The sequence below is a fragment of the Haliaeetus leucocephalus genome, unplaced genomic scaffold, assembly GCF_000737465.1.
Source record: "Haliaeetus leucocephalus isolate CR32 unplaced genomic scaffold, Haliaeetus_leucocephalus-4.0 Scaffold439, whole genome shotgun sequence".
In the NCBI taxonomy this organism is placed as follows: domain Eukaryota; kingdom Metazoa; phylum Chordata; class Aves; order Accipitriformes; family Accipitridae; genus Haliaeetus; species Haliaeetus leucocephalus.
Genome location: NW_010972875.1, coordinates 6,928,917 through 6,950,504, shown reverse-complemented (window position 1 = coordinate 6,950,504; position 21,588 = coordinate 6,928,917). Strand labels below are relative to the sequence as shown.

The following is a 21,588-nucleotide window of genomic DNA, read 5'->3' as shown; positions in this document are numbered from 1 at the left end:
GTGGAGGGAGGGTGAAGGTTAACAGTTTATGAATGTTCTTTTTGAAAAATACCTAAGACTCCAAAACTGAATGTTTAAAGCAGAACATTGGTAATGCTTTGGGTATTTGTTAGTGTTGATCTTTTTTTAATGTCAAGTATTTCCGCCTTCTATGTAACTCTTGTTATGCTGAACTTACCGTAAGTTTACATTTTACATATAGATACTATGGATAACCTTCATTTGAGTGTCATAGCTGTGGTCCTTTCCTTTAATCTTCCTGGATCAGTGGAAACCAAGTCACAGCGGGTTCTTCATACACATCACCATTCAGACTGCCAGTGGGATGGGGAGTTCCTACTGAATTGTTCTTTTACCGGAATACCTACTATTCCAGAAGATATATCACAAACAGCAATAACAGCTGATTTTAGTTACAATAATATTAAAACTCTTCTGTGCACTGATGGAAGAAATCAAAAATGGATGCTAAAACACCTGAATCTTAGTAACAACCTGATTTCTGAACTCTCCTTAACTACTTGTAGAAATTTACTGGTATTAGAAACTCTAAACCTGAATGGTAATGCCATCCACACCCTCACACTGGACATACCTACGCCTGCACATGGGTCTAAAAAGTACGGAAAAGTCAGTCGCCTCCTGCCTGCTTTGAAAGTATTGTCAGTTGAAAGAAATAATCTTGATACAGTTCCAAGAGGTAAGCTTTCAAAATCTTTAAGGACCTCACTCCCAAGGGGTAAGCTGGTTTTGGGTATGATGCGGTACATCTTACTGAATTCAGAATGCAACTATCTCAGTTATACTTAAGGTGAGGGAAGGTTCCACCTGTGTGCAAATACAGAGCCTGAAGCAAATGGGTTGTTTCAGATTAGGTTGGGGTTTTTCATACAGTCTTTGCAATTGTAATGCCTTAATGTCAGTCAAATATAACCAAATTTATCCTCTGAGAGCCCAAGCAGCATTTTTCCTTGTATAGAAAAGGAAGTAAGGATCTTTGAAAAAACGCCAGCCTCCACAACCCAGTCATTAACCTTAACATCAAGAAAATTATGGATAATAAATTTCATACTACTCTTCAGAAGAAAGTCAATACTCTTTTAAATAAAACTTGCTCCAATTTCAGTATTTCACAAAGACAGGAAAATATATTTTGTTCAGTCAAAACAATTTTGCTCTATGTCATCCGAGAGCCAACCAAAGTGACACCTTCCAGTAAGAAGAGAGGGCTGTAAGGTTTCGATAGACTTTTAGAAAGTGTTTGCTAGTCACTGAACTATGCTAGGCATCGCAGCCTTTTATGACGGCCTCTGTCCTCATAAACAGATGATTCACATTGTCCAAACTGTTTAAATGAAGCAGAAGCTGCAATATGAGCAACGCTATCCTATATATTGTTTGCTGAATTTAATTAATCTCCGATAACATCATCAGATTCATCAGGTCTAGATTTTGAAAATATGGGGTGGGGGTACAAACCAAAACCTCACTTGCCTTACAAAGTCAGACAAAGGGAATAATTTTGCATCTACACAAGTTCCTTGAAGTTTTATTTTTCTCATTTTTTGATACTAATAATTCTCTGGCATGCAGTGAACCATTTCGCTTAATTATTTTGTAGGATCTGTAAGGTTCCCATGTAGAGAGTGCGTGTATATACACACACACAGACTGATGCAGATTTGATTTGTTTTGATAAATACAACTGCACATTATAGGACGCCTCACTGGGTCAGACAGATCAACCCTTTCCTATCAGAGACTCAATTTTTAGATGTTAAAAGTCAAACTGCTATGCATCATACCACCATGCTTCAAGCTATACTTAAATCCTATGCTCATTTAAATACATGTTCAGAACTTCATTTTCCTCCTCCAAAATACTTCACTAATATTCTAGTTATTAAGCTCTGGTAAGAAAACACAAATGGAATTTCTAAAGCGGAGGGGGTTCAGCCACAGAGAAGCCCTTCTCACAACCACCACCCCAGGTGTCAGGCCGCTCCCCACTGCTGCCATACCAGTGTGTATTTTTGACACAAATTTAGCTTCAGGGAAGCATCCAAACTACAATTCTTCATGCAGGTGCAAGGAAGAATTTCTGAGCTGCTGGAACTTCTGAATGCCTTTCCTGTCAGCTACCTCTAGTTTTACAGCAGGGATGAATCGTTCCCTCTGCTTTTCACAATAAACCCAAAGATCAATTACTCAGCAAACAGAACAGCAAACTGGAATAAGAGATTTCCGGTAAACCAGATGACACCGGGGGGGAAATTTTCAAGGAGAACAAGTAGCTTCTCAATAATGCTGCATGATCAAAAATCACTTTAGAGTTAGATTGAGGTGTTACAAACTGTGGTGATGCTGAGCGTTCAAGTGCCTGCCTTCCCCCTGCAACTTGCAGGCTGGAGCTTTGGGGGCTGCCTGCACAGCCCCTAAGAAAAATGAGGTATCTCCAGCATTCAGAAGGGCTACTTATGCAAGACAGATGCTGTCGTGACTAGGATATGCTGAAAAATATACAGTCACACTTGATAATTCACAGGCAGAGAAGCATTAGCAACAACATGTTTTTGTTTTCAGTCAGGTTCACATCCTATGAATATGGTTCAAATAATTCCACATACGAAAAATTCCCATGAACTTGCAGATGGCAATGAATAGGAGATACTGTATCACCTTTTGCACCTCCATCTTTTATTTACAATTAACATATTTGGATTTTACAAACTGAGTATATTCTACCCCTTTCACATTCCTCCTTTCCTACCTCCAGTTCTCCAGAGAAGCGTGCTCAAACTACAGAGATCACAGTTGGAATAAATTTGATAGCACGAAGGAATGTTACTGCTTTTATGGAGACGTGAATTTTTAAAACATGCATTGATTGTTAATGTATTAACATGCCTGCTATTGATGCTACACAACTTTTAGAATGGGACAACCACTGAACAGGAAGGGCATAATAACTCAAAGCCTGCAGCCACTCGTTGCAATAGATGGGAATGGAAGGAATTTTGTTGCAAAGAATTTTAAAAAGCCACTTGATGCAATTGGGAAAACGAGAACATGAAATGTAAAATACTTTTGTTCTTCCTAGGACTAGGCCTGCTGCAGTCTTTACAAACTGTTCGTATGTCATCCAATGGCATACAACAGATTGATCTGAATGATTTTCAAAACTGTTCACAGCTGAAGGACATCGACTTGCAAAACAACAAGATAACTAAAATTCATCCAGACGCCTTCAGGGATCTCAACAAATTACAGGTTGTAAAGCAATATTACAACTGTTTCAATGTTTTGTGTTAATCACCATTAAAGATATTAATTATCAACTATTCAGCATGATTATATTGGTCTTTTTTATATTAGTATACAGTTATAAAAACTAAAGCAAATGGTGAATAGAATCATTATTTTTATAAAATACGTATTTGCTTTTCATATATAGGAAAACACACACACTTGTAAATATACAAAATATAACCATAAATTCACCATTTATCTATGCCGGAAACCAATCCATAACTGGCTTATACATGCACACATCCTTTTCTAACCCCATCCCTTCCATGGTGAGAACCCTGCGGCTTCCCGTTCACACAGAGGTAGACTACAACAGGAGAATTCTAAATATACCACAATTTAAACTTTTCATTTAAATTAAAAGGTTTAGAACAATATTCTTGAAATCCTAACCAGATGTATTGTTCCCATAACTGCAAAAGTGCTTGTATACTAAAATAAATGTTATTGTTGATATTGCAATTAAGATTCCGTCGTAAGGCTTATGAAATTAATCCTGAATTCTTTCCAAATAGGTTGTGGATCTCCGTGAAAATGCTCTGACAACCCCTCTACCACAGATATTACTCAGTCTGAACTTCTTTCAACTTGAAGTGGATTTGTCAAATAATGCCTGGATATTTAACTGCAGACTAAATGCTTTCAAACATTTATTTCATTTTCTTTTTGACTCCACGAGGAAAAGATTGAGTATTTCATACAATAAACCTGCCAACAACTCAGAGAAACCTCTGCTCCATCTTTCAAGTTTCCATTTAAACTGCAGCGACAGTGTTTTGCTCAAGAGGGCTGTAATCCCAACAGGGAAGACATTGGTGCTAAACTGCAACTTGGACAACACAAGGGGTATGTAAAACAGGGACTCCATCCATATGCCGCTAAAATCCAAATGCATACAGAATGATCACAGAAATCTGGTTTAAAAAGTGGATTTCTAAAGATGCTTTTTAAAAATAACTGAACAACAATTTAATATGCAAATTATTTCATTAGAAAGTATACCAGTTAGAATATTTGAAACGTCACATTTCCCCAAAGAAGTCTTTATCTCCTTCCTTACATTAAACTAGTAAGCGATGCCAAATTATACACAAATAAATTTCAGTAAGTAGTACGTTGCAAATTTACCAGTTAATTTTGGAATGCAAACAAAGGACCGAATAGCGGGGTGGCACGTCTGGGACATGTAGAAAATGGAGAAGGATACAAAGTGTTTCTAGTATTCAATTATAGCAAAATTAAATGAAAGTTTATTTGCAAGGGAAAGTATTTGTATTTCTTCCAAAGAAGTACAACTACTGTAGCACACAGTTCACTTAGGAAATGAATTCAGCATTTACAGTTAATACAGAGCACTTGAGGTAAAAGTGACAAAATCTACAGAGCTAAGACTTCCCATGCAGAAGGAAAACTAAGACCAAACTTAAGAGTAGAAGGTGTATTTGTCATGTGCCATTAGGCAAAATGGTTTAACTCTAATGGACTAATATAACTTTGAGGTGCTAAGGCTTTCTCCTTGCAACACTTTATCCCCAAATCAAAATATGTAGGGTCTATCAGAAATGCCACCTGCTTTGTCTATTAACAAGGGAAGTCACAGAAACTCTGATCATGGAATTAAAATCAATACACTGGATTGCACCAAAACTCAACAGGGAATGCAAGCAGATCCAAAGGCAAAGGTGTACATACAGCCTCGAAACATATTCCAGAAGCCAACAACCAGCCATGGCCTACATGCGCTGAAGTTTGGAACAATTGCTCAGTAGATACAAATACCCTTGTTTTTCAAATCTTTTTGCTGCAAAGCAGTAACTACAGGAAAATCACAGTGGTTGAAACACTGACAGTGAACTAATGAAGTTTTATCTCACAGCTGCACGCAGTGACCATGGCCATGCTGGAGAAGGGCTGGCTATGAGTATGGATCTTCCATGAGGGAGATCAGCAGGTGCTTTTAGCATGACCCAGAACATACTTAGGTAATTTCAGTGACCTCATCCCTCACCCACACCATTTTTCTTGTGAAGTCTGCTATTAAGACCCCATACATACTGTGTTTCAAATGTGGGAGGGAAATATATGATGGTTTAACAGATACTTGGTACCATGTAAAATGACTATGAATAGATAAAGAGAAAATGGATTTTATAATAAATAGTCAAAATTATCAAAGCTAGGTCAGAGTATGTTCTTATAGAAATAACTTGACCCTGCAAACCAGGTATCTTATACTTCTAAGAAAGATTTAGCTTGTATTTTCTTTTATTTCAGGTAATGGAGTCTCTTGGTGGACACCTAAAGGCAGAATTTCAGAAGATAATAGTCTTCCTCATATGACACTGGATAAAATGAATAATTTAGTGATATATAATGCTGAGAAAACTGCTGAAGGGTTGTATTTGTGTATTTTTAATGCAACAAACAAGAAGCATCTCATCTACAATATACAGGTGAAAGAAAGGGTTCCAACGGTTTTGGTTAGAAAAGCCCGGGACACTAACACTGTTTTTAGACAAGGAATAACAGAGCAAGACCTTACATTGGCTGTCTGCCTCTCTGTGCTCATTACGTTTATTTGTGCTTTTTGTCTGGGTGCTTTTGCTAGACCCTACCTTCTGAGCCTGTGGAGACTCATGCGTGGGAACAAAAATTCAGGTTCAGAACATACATATTGTAATCAAGCTTTTTCAGATGAAACCTTGAGCAGAGAGCGCTCTGCAAGCAAATCAACAAATACACAGCATAATTTGTTCATTTGTGATGAGAATTCTTCAAGAAACACATGCATTTTTCCTACAGAAACTTCTACTTTGCATGAAAATATCATTGGTAGCAGTGTACATACACCAAATACTGAAGAAGAGTACCAGAAACAAAGCAATAATGAGATCAGTGTGAAGAAAGAAACAGTGTTTTCAGACATCAAAACTAGTATCAGCAATGATGAAAATACAGAAGTTGGTGATAATGGACTATTTTCTGTAAGGATAGATTACAAGAACAGCAATGAAGTAACACCAAGAAAATTAATGAGTAATGACATTTCATGGAAAGATTCAAAATATGCAAATAATAAAGACTCAGAAAAGAGCAGGTTCCCTCCCGTACCCAGTAGACTGAATGCTGACTCTTACTCAAATCACACCGACTCTTCAGATTCAGATTTATCCTTCATGGGTGAAACTGGCTTTCCATTTTCCACAATACAAACACATACAGTTGCACAAGATTCTAGGAACAGCAAGGTGAGCAACAACTCTGGTCTGCTGCAGTCTGAAATCACAAAGGCTACGCCACATTCTCCAGGAAGAAAAGGCATCATTTCCCATAATGAACCCATAAGCACTACAAAATTCATGCCTGAAAGGCAAAGCTGTGATGAACAACTTGGTCTAAGCAGCAACACAAATATAACCAGGGATGTGCAAGATTTTATTTTATCCAGCAGCTGCAAGAAAGATACAAATATTGAGAATTTAAGTGTCTATCAAACAATAGAAAACTCTCCTCTTAGAGAGTATGACTGTAAAATGGAACGTACAAATGAAAAAGATTCTTCAGCAGATATATTTGGCGATAGTTCTTCGGATGAAGGGACTCCATTCACAATGAGTGACTGTAGTTCTTTAGCAGACTTTGAACTGGAACAACCTGGTGTTAGTGACAACCTGCCAGTCTGCCAGTTGTCACTAGAGGAAGCCGATATGAACAGTGGAACTGAGAAGTTCTCAACACTGCCAGAGTCTCCAAACATTGCTGCTGAACTTCAGCATATTACGAAAAATGAAGACGAGAAAAATGTGTATTTTGAAACCACTATTAATTATGGATCAGATACCACCACGCCTGAAACAGCATCACCTTACGCTGATAAACGTAGTGACCACGTAAGCATGTCAGATTCAGACACAATTAGTTCTTCAAGTCAAGAAGTTCCTGATACGTTTGATGATTTTACTAATGCAGAGTCGACAGTACAAAATCCTATTTCTGATTCTCTCCACAATCAAACTAGAGATTTTAGTAATATGTTACTTCCATTAAAACATTCTCCCATGTATGACACAGATACAGAGGACACTCCTGAAGAGGCTGAACTGCAGCTGTATCTGCTTCCCACTGAACCACAGCATTCCCTCAGCTTCAGTCCCACTGAACAAAAAGAAAATGCACCAGAGGGAAGTACAGACGAGCACATAGATAGGAAATCCTCTGAAAAGAATCACAGTGAAGGGGACACTACAAGAAGAAACACGAGTACATCTGAAGACAACGATTTTATTTTTGCTCCTCCCATTGATACTGGTTTGAATGAAATTGTTAAAAAAACATCACTACTGCATTCCAGCAACGAATCTTCTCTTCAATCTCTGCCTGAACACACAGCTGAAAAACATTTTACAGTTATTACAGAGAAAGAAGACTTGCTACCACAGGGGAAGCAGGTGAACACAACTAAGGCTTGTGCAGATAAAATGCAAAGAGGTTTTAATGAGAAAAACTGTGATGAATACACAGAATTACAGGATACCAGCAACTGTAGTCTGCCCGCAGAAATGCAGTCTTGCAATCTTACAGCAGATTTGCTGCATCTTCATTCTTCTGGGAAAACACAATCAGTCTTCAATACAGAAGATCATTTCCAACTGGATCAGAGTGACGAGGATGCATATTCCTTCTCAGTCCCACAATACTTCTTCAATGAAAGCACAAGATACAGTTCGTGTTCATTCCCACAAAAGAATACAGGAAATACAATCTCCGAAAGCACTGATTCCAGCAAGACAGAGGATGACACTGCTTTGACAGGACTGAAGAACAATTCTGCAACAGCTGTCAACCTCCAAAATTCAAGTGAAAAACTCAGTCAAAAACATCAGACCAATTTAGGACAGGGCCAGTTTTTTGTTAAGAAGAAAAGAGCATTTGATGGATTTGCTAATGTTTTGCAAAGCACGAGAACAAAATTCAAATAGTTGAGACACGAAAGTGTAATACTAAGCTCCCACAGTGTTTATGTCATAGAGGAGGTGCAAAAATGATTGTGTCTTAAAATGAAGCATGTAGCTTTTACTAACTGTTAAATACCATGGGTTGTTTTTGGTTTGGTCGTCCCCCATCCCCGTCCCTCCGCCCCCAGTACAACTACCTATCTGCCTTTAACTTCAGAAATCCAAGTTATGGAACTAGACTTAACAATGAGATGTATAAAGCCTGGATCCATCCAGTTTAAAACCACCATAATTCCAAAGGGTAATACAAGCTAGAAGCCATGGACTTTTGTTTAGAAGGGTACTTGTAAAAAAAACAAGAATAGATTTTTACGAAAAACAACTCTGGGATACTCAAATGAGTAAACTACTCAGTAGTTATAAACTGATAATATAGCTTTTGCTCAGCAATAGTAATAATATATATTTCTCATTATTGTTGGTAATAAGATACTAGTTTCCCCTAGTATTTGCCTCCAGTACACACTGTTTTCTCTTTGTTGAAAATAAACGTAACACTGAAATTATCATTACATTACTGTGTTTTCCTGTGGGACTCACCCTATACAGTACAATAGTACATATTACTGTCTTCTGCTTTTTGAACCAAATTTGTGGACTAAGTGTCTCTGAATTCCCACAGTTTTGCAAAGATAGGTAAAGTCTAAGCAGTATTCAATTACATTTAAAAAATTACTTTTTAACTTGGCAAGACAGAGAGAGTAATGAAACCCTTCTTTCTCAAAGAAACACAATAGAATTCAAACCTTGCAGAAAAGTCATGGAGATCTAGCTGCTGATGGGACATCACCTGTAGTTTGCAGATGTGATGTCATGGGCAAGGTAATTAAAAAAAGACAACCTATTATTACTAAGCTATAATTCCCTATAAAAAAGAATCCTACACCCACTTCAGAGTTTTACTGAGAGGGGCAAATCAAGAGCAGCTCAAAACTGCTGTATTAGAATATCAATAGTTTGATATACAGTAACTTTTTCTAAGCCAAAAGATAACAAATGTAAGATGAAATTTTCTCTGAATATGGCCCAAGGCCCTTTTAACACACACAGTACCATTGATGTAGTCCTTGAAGGGGACTGTCATCACAAAAGGGAACAGGCCCAGGTTCCCACAAAATACAGGAGCCTGGCCAGCAGCTCTGGGAAAACTCTGTTATGAAGACACAATTAATTCACTAAAAACTCTGAACAGAAGGAACATATTTCAATTTCATCAGATGAGGAGCAATTCCAGTGGCACAGTACATCTTTGAAACTATCTTTAAAGAGAAAGCTAGGAAAGAACAAAGAGATGCTGAAAGAAGCTAGTAACTTCTGTTAGCTTCACGTACTTGGAACTGAAAAAAAGCATTGCAAAAAACTTTAGAGGCAAGTAAAAGCAACTGAAGGAGACCAGTACTGGTATTATTTGATCTTTCAAAAAATATTTTCTTTAGTGCCTCGAGTTCCTTTTAAGTCATTGTTTTTACACATCTAGCATCACAATTATCAGTTACATATTTACTGAGGCACGCCACCTATGCTTAGATCTCTTATTGGTTTGTTTGGGGTGTTTTCTGGCTGATTTTCTCAAAATCCCTAACATAATTCAAAACAGATCATATGACAGTTTCAGGTGCGTATTGCACGGATTTGATTTAGGTCACCACAGTATTTGCAAATAACTGCACTCAGTAACATCTGCAATTCAATTACAAGCAATGAATCTGCTGTTATTCACACAGATCTTCTTGCTTTCCAATTAGTTCTTGGAAGGTTTCTGTTCTTTTTGCTCCAGTATTCAGTGGTATCTAAACTGATAACTAAGAAGTGTTTTTTAAGAGCAGGTACTGTGTTCGTTCCTTCAGCAGGAGTTCACTCAGGAACCAAGGATGAAATAATCTTCTGAAGAAACTGATAATTTGTCATTGAATTGTTCATGACTTAAAGGGTCTGATTTTGTTTTCTGTTTTTCAAACAGAGGAAAAAGAAGTTTTACATATTCAGCTGTCCAGAATTGTTCATACTGTCCAAGTAGACAAGAACTGAATGACAAAACACTCCATTTGGCAAAAATCACAGGATTCCCAGAAAAGTTAAAGAAATAGTAACTCTAAAATTAAGTATGTTTCCCAATACAACTCATTCCTTGATTATATAAACGTCTGTAAACGTTATACCCTGTTCTACTGCAATTTTTCTCTCCTAATCCCCACATAGCCTCAATAGTCATGTAATGCCTTGGCTTCTTGTGAAATTAAGGCTGCTGTTCCCAGAGAACAGCGTGTGACATAAAAAACCAACTGTGTTTTTAGAGGCTGTCTAGAAGTAAAGAACTAGGTAATTTGAGCATGATTCCTCACAGGAACAGCTACATAGCCACCAGGAGCAGAAAACAACAGTATTTCCTCACCACCAGTGCTTTTCTTTGCACCCATAACCAGCTTTCAGTAAAGCTCATTATACACTGAAGTCACCTGTGGCCAAAGCAACTTTAAAAATGGAACACAAAGTTCAGACTTGCTCTTTATGGTATGCATGAGTCTTCACCATGTTGACAGACTCTCCAAGGTCTGTTACCTTTTGGCTGTACCAGCTGCTAACAAGTTAAGAAATTTAACTACATAAGCAAGCCAATTTTGTGGAACATGGGGAAAAACAAAATATTTGAGTGGCTCTATTGAGATCTCATACACAGCAACGTTTTGTCATTTGGTTCTGCTACAGTTCAGCAGACTCTCAAAATATATATTGGAAAATCATTTTCTCATCTTTTTTTCTGACTATGGGAATGCTGCAGTGGCGACAGAGAGAGTATACACTACTTGTGAGAAGCTGCAAGTTTTCTAAGCCTCCCTTTATGCCATGAAGTTACAGAAAAAGATTATCTGCTGTTCTCTTCAGAGAAAATACATTTGCTCCTTCATCAAGGGATTTTTAACATGTGAAAAAGTATTTCATTCTACTGTCAGAATACTGATGTTCTGCCTCAAACTTACCTTCAGATTTCTGCCTAATCTTGCACCTTTCTTTTGCTACTGATCACTCCAGACACTCTTATTACCACTTGTTCATTCAAACCAACCACTCTGCTGCTTCTCCTTCATATTAGTCCCTCACTTCATTAGCAATTGCTCTTAAAGTTAATACAAACCCTTTTATATTTTCTGTGGCTTCCAAGCAGTACTCTTCATACTCTGCTCCTCTCCATCCACCCTATTTCTCCATGCCCTTCTGTATACAATGGCTACACAGTCCCCCACTCACCGCCTCCAACTTTTTATCCACTCACTTTTCTTTACATTTCAGCTGATATCAATCCACTGTATCTTGTTCACACCGAAAACCTCACTAGTTTAGCTGGTTTGGTCACTGAGAATTTTCCAGAATACCTATACTAGTACAAAACACCACCCCACCCCCACCGCATAGAAGTTACAGTTGCAGAGAGGCATAAGGGCAACCGCTCCACGGAGTTGAAACTTCTTTAGCTTCATCAGTAACTTCAGGTAGCAAAACTCGTGTTCAGGTAAGACTTACGTTACTATCACAGTTGATAGTGGGTAAACACACCAAGTCACAGAATAGGCTCGATAAAAAAAAGGTGGCTGAGTGTATGCTGTATGAATTTGTAAATGAAGCATCATGAGGCAGCCAAGAGAATGTTGGTGATAGTCTGGGCACACCCTTCTCATAGAGCAACGGCATGCTGAGCTCCAGGGTTGACAGGACATAGTATCCCTCATACAGTGAATTAGTATAGGAAAAAATACTGAAGTCTTAAGAGTAGATTGAGAACTTCAGATACAGTAATCGGAATGAAACAAAGCTCTCATTTTCAAACACATATTTATGATACTTTGATAAAAGTACAAAGCATTTCAATCCTTCCAGAGTACACTGATAACTGGGCTGGAAACTAACCTTTAAATATAAAGAAAAGACATTCACATTTAATCTACATATAATTAACATCAGAAACTATTTGGATAGTAACATTAAAGTTTTCACGGTACAGAAGACTGTGACTCACTCCCTCTGATAAATACAAGCAGCAGGCTACATTCTGGGAACTAGTGAAAGCAATCCCAGCCTCAACATGAACATAATGAAGAACCACTTCTTTAGAATGGGGTCTACATTACAATATTCTAATTGTAATGCAAATACATACAACTTAAAATATTATTTTAAGTCAAGAGCCTTAGGACTGGTAGCTCAAATAGTGCAAAATACTAAAAAAAAAATTTCTTGTGAAATCTCTTACATGTGTTCTTTATTCTCTTTGCCAGCTTGTAAGTCTGTTTCCTATTCAAAAAGAGATTTGTAACTTTGCAAGCAATACAAAGTAGTAAGATTAACTAATGGTCCCTTTAAAAACTAAATTTATGAATGTATTATGGACATTTAGGCTGTAATTTTCATGTCTTATTGCTAGCAGCTTTTCTACTGCTCTGCTTAAATACTATCACTTTTTCTTCAAAAGGATGAACGTGACAGCTGATTACAGGTCCAATGATTGAAAAATTCTTCTAAAAGAAAAGTAAGAAAAACACAAGTGTTTAAGGTCATGAACAGATCCTCAGATCAAAATATCACCCCATTTAAATAGTACTAGGCCGGTCTTCTCTTCCAGCATTACATTTGAGTAACTTAAGAGAATTTTCTTTAGCACATGCTTTTTAAAATCACAGAATCACAGACTGGCTGAGGTTGGAAGTGACCTCTGGAGGTCGTCTAGTCCAAGGCCCCTGCTCAAGCAGGGCCACCTAGAGCCAATTGCCCAGGACTGTCTCCAGATGGCTTTTGAGTATCTCCAAGGATGGAGACTCCACAATCTCACGGGGTAACCTGTGCCAGTGCTTGGTCTCCCTCACAGCAAAGAAGTGTTTCCTGATGTTCAGAGGGAACCTCCTGTCTTTCAGTTTGTGCCCGCTGCCTCTGGTCCTGTCACTGGGCACTGCTGAGAAGTCTGGCTCTATCTTCTTTACACCCTCCCTTCAGATATTTATATACATTAGTAAGATCCCCCCAGCACCTTCTCTTCTCCAGGCTAAACAGTCCCAGCTCTCTCAACCTTTCCTCATAGAAGAGAAGCTCCAGTCCCTTCATCACCTTTGTGGCCCTTTGCTGGACTCTCTCCAGTATGTCAGGGTGTCTCTGGTACGGGGGAGCCCAGAAGAGGATGCAGTACTCCAGGTGTGACCTCACCAGTGCTGAGCAGAGGGGAAGGATCATCGCCCTCAGCCTGCTGGCAATACTTTTTCTAACACAGACCGGGATACCATTTGCCTTCTTTGTGGCAAGGGCACACTGCTGGGTCAACTTCAACTTAGTGTCCACCAGGAACCCCAGCTCCTTTTCTGCCAAGCTGCTTTCCAGCTGGGTGGCCCCCAGCAGATACTGGTGCATGGGGTTGTTCCTTCCCAGGTGCAGGACTTTGCACTTCTCCTGGTTGAAGTTCACGAGGTTCTTGTCAGCCCCTTTCTCCCTTTCAGCCTGACGAGGTCCCTCTGGATGGCAGCATGACCAGCCACTCCTTCCAGTTTGGTGTTGTCAGCAAACTTGCTGACAGTACACTCTGTCCCATCATCCAGGTCATTAATAAAGATGTTGAACAGGATCAGACCCAGCATTGACCCCTGGGGTACAGCACTAGTCACTGCCCTCCACCTACACTTTGCACTACTGACCACCACCTTCTGGGCCCTGCCATTCAGCCAGTTTTCAGTCTACCTCACTGTCTGCTCATCCAGCCCATACATCAACAGCTTTTCTATGAGGACCTCATGGGCCAAAAGCCTGGGTCAAGATGAGTCGGTAATGATCATGCTTCTTGTAAAATTCCATCTTAAGAGACATTCCTGCTCAAATTGACTCTTTTTGTTGAAAGCTTTTCTATTATGATACTGTTTTACACCCACACACTCCATTTCAAACATATATTTTTCCAACAAAGTTTTAAATACTGATTTGCCTTACTATTAGAAATAAGGATGGCAAGATTGTACATACAAGTTCTCTGCTACTAAATGATAAATGTTGCCAGCTGACGTAATACATGTTCAGATACGAGAATTTCTAAAGTATGAACCACAGAAAAATCTGAAGTCAATTGCTGAAACCAACACAAATACTGTTTATTTGTGGGATGCCATTTTACATCAACACCAGCAAAAGACCTAAAAATCAACCGGATGAACTCATGTTAGGTGGCATAACAGTATTTTTGTCAGGTCGTGAGTCACAGGAGTTTAGCACACCGTATTTATGTAATATCCAAATAACTAAGACGTAAAGCATTCACAGTTACAGGTTAACTGCTGTTCCTGCAACAGCAGCATCAATAGGTACTATTTTGTGACACCACATGTACACACACACACACACAGCGGGGTGGGGGAGGGTGGGAAGTATCAAGCTGAGTTTTGGTCTCAATTACAGACAACAAACTATTTAGTTGGTGGATGGATTCTATACACTTTTACAGCAATATGAAAGGACAAAATATAAGGCCTAGAAAGAGGTATTTTAGCAGTCATAATTAAAACCAGGGCACAAGCTAACCTTTAAAGCTGTCTATATGAATTCCAAGAGTATTAAACAATTTGTTAGACTTGTGACCAAGGGTCAACAGAAATCTGGGAAAACCTTAACACAACTGAAGTCCACTTCTTGTCCTTCAAAAAAGTAACCTGGGAACATTAACCAAGTAGCAATGAGCTGTAACTAATTCTGATTGTGTGAGCATATTTGTGATGAAATAAAATGCATGTATTTGTGGTAAAATGGGAGAAGCCTCCAGTCCTCTACAATGGTAGAAAAGGCTACACAAAGGTAGCTCAAATATTTATTGTAGCTTAAAGACAACCTTAAACAGGTTTTAACTGAAAACTCAACTACATAAAGGATTCCAATAAATTCCATCCTCTTCAGCTTGCCTTCCTTGAAAACGATAAAAAGTGACAAAATATCAGTTACACAGAATTACATTAATATTTGAAATAATATTATTTTGCTGTAGAATGAAATTTAATTTGTGGGATGTTTTGGTTACTAATATTCATAGAATCATTTAGGTTGGAAAAGACCTTTAAGATCATCGAGTCCAAAGAGCTCCAAATGTTTGGCATCTATCAACTTACAGTGTCCACTGCTGTAGTCTCTGGATGCTCTTTTCCTTTCACTAACTGGCTTTCCACTTTACACCTCCCAAATAGCAAGCATGAATTGCATTTAGATCATCAAGTTTCTGCTATAAGGACAGTAATAGTACACCAAAAACATTAGCATAAGACCCGTGACACTTCTGCCAGAATGACCTCTCAGTGTCTTGTCCAAGAAGTCAGCATATTCTGTATATTACTTTTCAAAAGGAAAAAAAAAACAAAAAAGCCTACATCAACTATATGATTGCATAACAAACAAAAAAGCAAGCACCAAACTTGTACTAAATATAAGGTAAACCGAGTAGCTTAGTTATGTTTCCACAATTATTTAAAAATGAGAGGGAATTTCTCCAAAATACAAGAGCTGGCAACGTTAGGATCTTCTGCTTATCAGCATACATAGCAAAAACAGATGGATGGATAGCACAGGGAAGCTTATCAAGCCATACGGGTCCATTTCAGTCCATTTGTTCTCTATAAATGTGAGTAAAGCTGTCTACTAGCTCTAACTGAATTTGTGGTTTATTTTATGAAGATGCATGTTTATAAACCAGCTGAAGACTACAGATTCATCCTGCTTGCAAGTGGAAGAAAAAAAATCTGCAGCATCTATCTGATTCATTTCCAAACACATTCTTCCTTTCCATCACTCCCCATTACTTTTACCCAAAGAAAAAAAAAAAAGTTTGTTTACTTATACAGCACGAGTACTTTCTGAGGTTTCTTTTCCTCCATTTTCTTTGCTTTTAATTAAATTTTGTGTTCTGCTAATTGTTAGCAAAACTTGGAAAAAGAGCACCTGGTTGAGCTGAACAGATTTCTGTTGACCCTGTTATATGAAAGTTATACCTATAACAGTAATAGATTAAAAGTCTCTTTGGCTCTTGCTTCCATTCTTGGAAGCCAAATTATTTGTGACATACAAAACCTTTTATGCAAGCCTTGTATTTGTTGCAGGATTCATGCCAATTAGTGCTAAACATTTTTCTAGAGTCAGTAACTAGCTTAACGTTTAAGAAAAATTACAGTATTTCACTTATATCTTAGCAACCACAATTTAGCCTAATGTTACAAGTTATATTGCTTCTAAATTCATTCTTTTAAGAACTAAACCAGCAGCTCCACTGATATTTCCTTACGGTTATACTATGGTAATATACACATTTACATCAGAAGTCTTAATAAAACATATGTGTTTTAGTAAGAGGCTTATTGTAAACATTAAATACCACACTCCACTGAATTAATTCTTGTGCAAACTGGCATCAAACATGGAATTAAGTTTATGCGTATTAGTACATGAGAAAGCAATGACTACGTATGTTTTACCATTATTAACTTTAAAGAGCGCTATTTAGTGTCATGGAAATCCGAACATGACTATTTCAAGGGGAAAGGTAGTATTTTCTTCTTAGCATCATGAAATTCTAGGTTTTGTATATGCATACCTATTGTATATTTATGTATATACAAATATACACAAACACACATAAACGATTTTTGTCTTTGGCAGCTGAGTTTGACAAACAAAAACCAACAACAACAACAAACAGATTTGAACACAACTGACCACCTGTAGCACCACAATTACAACCTCCTGGTCCAGGACAGCAAATTAATGTGCTTTTGCTAAACCAGGCTTAATCCTGAAAGCAGTCAAGTTAATGACAGTTGTTCCCGACTTCAGTGATGGCAGAATAGGACCCTCAATACAGCTGAATATTTCACATTCAACCTAAAACACTTCCCCCCCCTTCCCCTGGATTGCGTTCTAGAGAAATATCAAAACTGCCAATACCTTGTAAAATATTTCTACAGAAAAGTAATGTTATTCATCGTTCCAAAACATCCACTGGCCCTTTTTTGTTAAATGCTCTGTGAATCAATATGGAACATTTTAATAAATCCTTAGGGATCAAAGTATAATAGCACCGGATACTTCAAGGACCTATTTATAAGACTCAACACTAACACTACTTAATAAAGAAGGGTAAGGCAAAGACAAGGTGACAAAATTACAGAACTTAAACATCATTCCATTCACTCATTTTCACCAAAACAATCACTAGAACTGTCCTACACATATAAAGAAATGAGTGAAATAGGCAGTGGTCCTTACTAAAAAGTAGTGTCATTTAATGCTGGTGTTTAACATGCCCATTGCCTGCAACGGACATTCTGCTAGGAAATTCCAATCCCCAGCATGAAAATAAAAGTAATGTTTTGACTATTTGCTATCATATTTTTAATTACTTAGAAACACAAAGTTAGAGACCCTGGGAAAGACTAGTGTTGCAAACAAAAAAACCCCAAACCTGTATTATCTATGTGCCAGGGGTGAGCAGACTTTGTTCCCCAAACAACTTATTTTAGCTAGAACTTTCAATTTCACTAGATCACAACATAGACCAGACACTCTTGGTACACCAAAAATTAAGAGTATGCCAAAGGCAATTTACGAAAGTCTAAAACCCATTTTTAAAAGGTACTTTAATTTGTTCATTTGTACCTATAATGACTACTGCAGTTTTAACATTAAAAAGTCAGTACTTTTTTCTTCAAATGGAAATCATCTGTGGCATGTACAACTATTACAGTGTTTTAATATTTATATGTATATATGTATATATATTTTTTTTTTTTTTTAAGACACCAATGTTTCATTCTTGTTAAGCAATAGGTCAGGTTTGGCGAACTCCGGTGAAGAAAGTCACAGCATGTCTTCTCCCCTCAGAAATTGGCATCTCAAATACTAACATTAAAATTGACAATAGTTCTTCACATGACTATGTCTAAGCAGTCTGTTCATTTCATTTTCTCAAATGTTACGTTTGCGACCAAAAGAAAAACAAAATAACTGAAGTTTCAAACATGTAAGTGATGACTAGAAATATGCCACAAAATTATTTTTACAATACATTTCTGCAGAAATAATCCCTAGGTGAAGCTTTTTTTTTTTTATACACATATACAAAATTTAGACAGCAATATACACATAATCACAGTGAAGACGCTGGCAAGTTCACCAATTCGTAGTGTAAATACAAAATGCAAAGCAGCCTTCAAAGAGAACAATGCTACACAGCAAGCATAGCTAGCTTGTTAAATAGCAAACATCAAAAGTTCCCTGCAAAAGGGATGCAGTGCAAGAAAAGCAGCATGCACTTTGATACAAATAGCAGTTTATGGCTAATGGTTGACATAACTGTGGTAACAGTGACTCTTGAGTGGCTGTGCATAGTTAAACTTCTATGTCATCTGTTTTCCTTTATACCATTCCACAAACTCATCCAACAACACTGGCCCTGTAGAGAGATCAAATAACTGTATTTTACAAAATTTTGTAAAAGCACACTGAATGATTAAGCTCAGAGAAATAAATTTTTTTAGAACACCAACATATGGTAGTACTTACAGGCTCCATCTTCATCATAGTTACTGAGGTCAAGGTTAATTGTTCTGCTGAATTCAAGAACGTTACACCATTGGTCCTTATTGATAACTTTGTATTTTGATTGCTGCTTAAGGCAAGAAGCAGAAGTTACTAAAATATATTTTCAACTCCCTGAAATGCAGATTTTCTTACTGAAAATTTAAACCTTGTGATGAATTACTATTTAAATCTGCATGCCATCTAAAACTAAACAGGAGTAAAGAAACCGCTACATAGTCAAACTTGTGTTGAATAATTCCTGTTTCCGATTAAGACATATTTTAGTGGACAAACATATAGCAATAAAATGAAAGTCCAAAAGCAAATCAAAGACATTCTATACTGTGTCCTGCACTAAACAAACCTTAACAGAATGGGGTTTTGGGGAAAAGGAAGAAAGGTAAGACAACCAGTTACAAGTGCTACTTTGGGCGTTAGTATATTCTAAATCAAAACAAAAAAATCTTAGCTGTTCATTCTACCTCTAGTTAAAGTATCAGAATAGACAGATCAAAAAAAATGTAATTGTTTCAAACTTCGTACCTCTAGAAACTGGTGAAACACTGGGAAAAGGGACCATGTTTTTCCTAAAAGAAGGCCCAACATACACTTGGCAGTATTGATATCTAGGCTGCGCTGGTCCTTTTCCTGCATAAAAAGGAAATGGTCAAAACCGAAAAAAGAGCATGATTTCAGGATTTTTCACCTCCCCGACCACCTGTACCACAGCTCACCCATACATAAAATAAACTAACAAATAAATAATAAATAGCAGTATCTAACAGTGTAAGAAAACACAACTTCCTAGTAAAATTTCCTTCCTCATAGCTAATGGCTTTCTATACACAGATGTTGCTTTCTATTGACTTTCCCAAAAAACTGTCATCGCTATTGCAGATGAGGCATATGCTCCTGTTTGTGACTTCAGACCTTTCTAGAAAGCAACTGCCATTAGACCCATACCCATGTTTGCACATATGCCTCTGCATAGCTGTATGTCTCTTAAAATAGTATCGCTGCACATATTTCCTGCACTATTACAACTGTATGAACTGTCATTAGATAGTTAAGTAGCTATGAAGTAACACTGACTATGCAAGGGTGAGCCAAGGAGGTTCTTTGTTCTCTTATTCTACTGATTACATGAAATTCAGATTAAATTAATTATCAAATGAGCAGAGAGAACATAATATACTAGTACATGGAGACCCCTCTCAGGTAACTGTCCCAGTTTTAGTTCAATGTAGCAGCAGTATATTAAGGCTTATGGCATGATTTTTTTGTTTCTGTCAAGAGAAAGAAGCATCATCTGTACCCAGCAGACTCACTGCATCTAATCAGTGGGAAAGTTAATGTATTTGATAACACAGCTTCTGCACATCTCAAAAGTAACGCCTGTGCATGTAAGATTCCATTTTGTTATTTTAAGTAGTTTATCCATCTACATTTGTTGCCTTGAAATTAAACAAATTTTGGTGAGAGATGGAATGTAAAACCCCACCCTTTATTTTATGCCTTGGTTATAGCATTAAGCTACAAATTCAGAAATTAATGAAATCACAAAAAAATAAAGTTCCACATTAGCTACTGTAGACCTTGATCTCTCTATATGTATTCATGATTGCAGACTGCAAAGTCTAATTTAAGAAAAAACAGGGATATAGGGATATCCAGGATACAGGGAGTGCCTAATAGAACAGTGCAAGACAGCTACCCAAGACAAAGGGAACTGAGCCCTATGTCTCACCTGTACAAGTGCAGTTTTATGTATTACAGAATACACATCTTTATTAAAAAAAACAAGCTCAAAACATAACTGAATTGTCTTCTATCATGTAGGAAGGATGTGGTAGAGTGAAATCCCCATTCTCAGACAACAACTGAATGCCTTAGCCACAAGGTCATCCTCTCTTCTTGAAACCCATTTCACACAAAATACACCTCAATTCTAAAACTGTGTAGACAGGATTTAATGCAGATTTGTTTTGGAAGGAAAGTGGGGAGGCCAGTAACTCTGAAAACATCAGAAGCTGTTTTACATTCTGGTCACTAAATACAAGAGGGACTTCACTCAGTCTGATCTAGAAGAAAAAAAGTAAATTCCAGGACGAAGAAAGCTTTTCAATTAGTAATAAAGCTGAAAAACAAACCTGCAAAGGTGTTTTTTTATTAATATGATACAATTCTTTTGTTGTCTTCCAACATCAAATAGTTCCAAAAACTAAGTCTCTTTCCAAAGCCCATTTACACTTCTATCACAAACACCTTTAAGCAGATATCATACTGCTGTGAGAATACATTTGATTTTCCATACTGTTTATACTCTGAATTCTTCACACACATCCAAGTGTTAATGAAATCAGGCTCTGTTGCCTTTACTTTGGCCATGCTGGTTTTACATGCCTTACATTGTGAAGTTTCTACACTCTCCCTCTCAGACTACTGTTCAGAACAAATTGTTCAGATAAGCCCTTTATACCCACCTCCAACTGCCTAATGGCACATCTGCCATGACAGATGCTCCAATTTCATTCTTAACACGCATTCCAGATACTTATATTCTCTTTCTTGGATACAGTGGAAAGAATATATTAACAAACTCTGATAAATTTCAGTATTTGTTTTACACTGATCATAGACAGTCTTTCTGAGATTTTTTTCTTTCCCAATATTTCAGATAAAA

The 21,588-nt window shown here is 37.4% G+C and overlaps 2 protein-coding genes across 6 annotated transcripts in view; one reads left to right on the top strand and one right to left on the bottom strand.

The window, feature by feature from the left end:
• Nucleotides 1-207: 207 nt before the first annotated feature.
• On the top strand, nucleotides 208-8,288 carry LRRC66 (leucine rich repeat containing 66). Its single transcript, XM_010574562.1, has 4 exons — nucleotides 208-700; nucleotides 3,101-3,270; nucleotides 3,825-4,155; nucleotides 5,584-8,288. The coding sequence occupies exons 1-4, from the start codon at nucleotides 208-210 to the stop codon at nucleotides 8,286-8,288; spliced, it is 3,699 nt and encodes a 1,232-aa protein (XP_010572864.1).
• A 9,655-nt stretch (nucleotides 8,289-17,943) lies between these two features.
• The window catches only part of DCUN1D4 (DCN1, defective in cullin neddylation 1, domain containing 4), a 39,057-nt gene continuing 35,412 nt past the window's right edge, over nucleotides 17,944-21,588 (bottom strand). For 4 of the 5 annotated variants that reach the window (XM_010574507.1, XM_010574506.1, XM_010574508.1 and 1 more), the window contains 3 exons: nucleotides 19,449-19,553; nucleotides 18,888-18,990; nucleotides 17,944-18,777 (listed from right to left, as the gene is read on the bottom strand). In XM_010574507.1, coding sequence (XP_010572809.1) covers nucleotides 18,722-18,777; nucleotides 18,888-18,990; nucleotides 19,449-19,553 — 264 coding nt within the window. In that variant the 3' untranslated portion in view covers nucleotides 17,944-18,721. Of the gene's footprint in view, nucleotides 18,778-18,887; nucleotides 18,994-19,448; nucleotides 19,554-21,588 lie in introns of all 5 variants that reach the window. The other variant, XM_010574505.1, reaches the window with a different exon arrangement.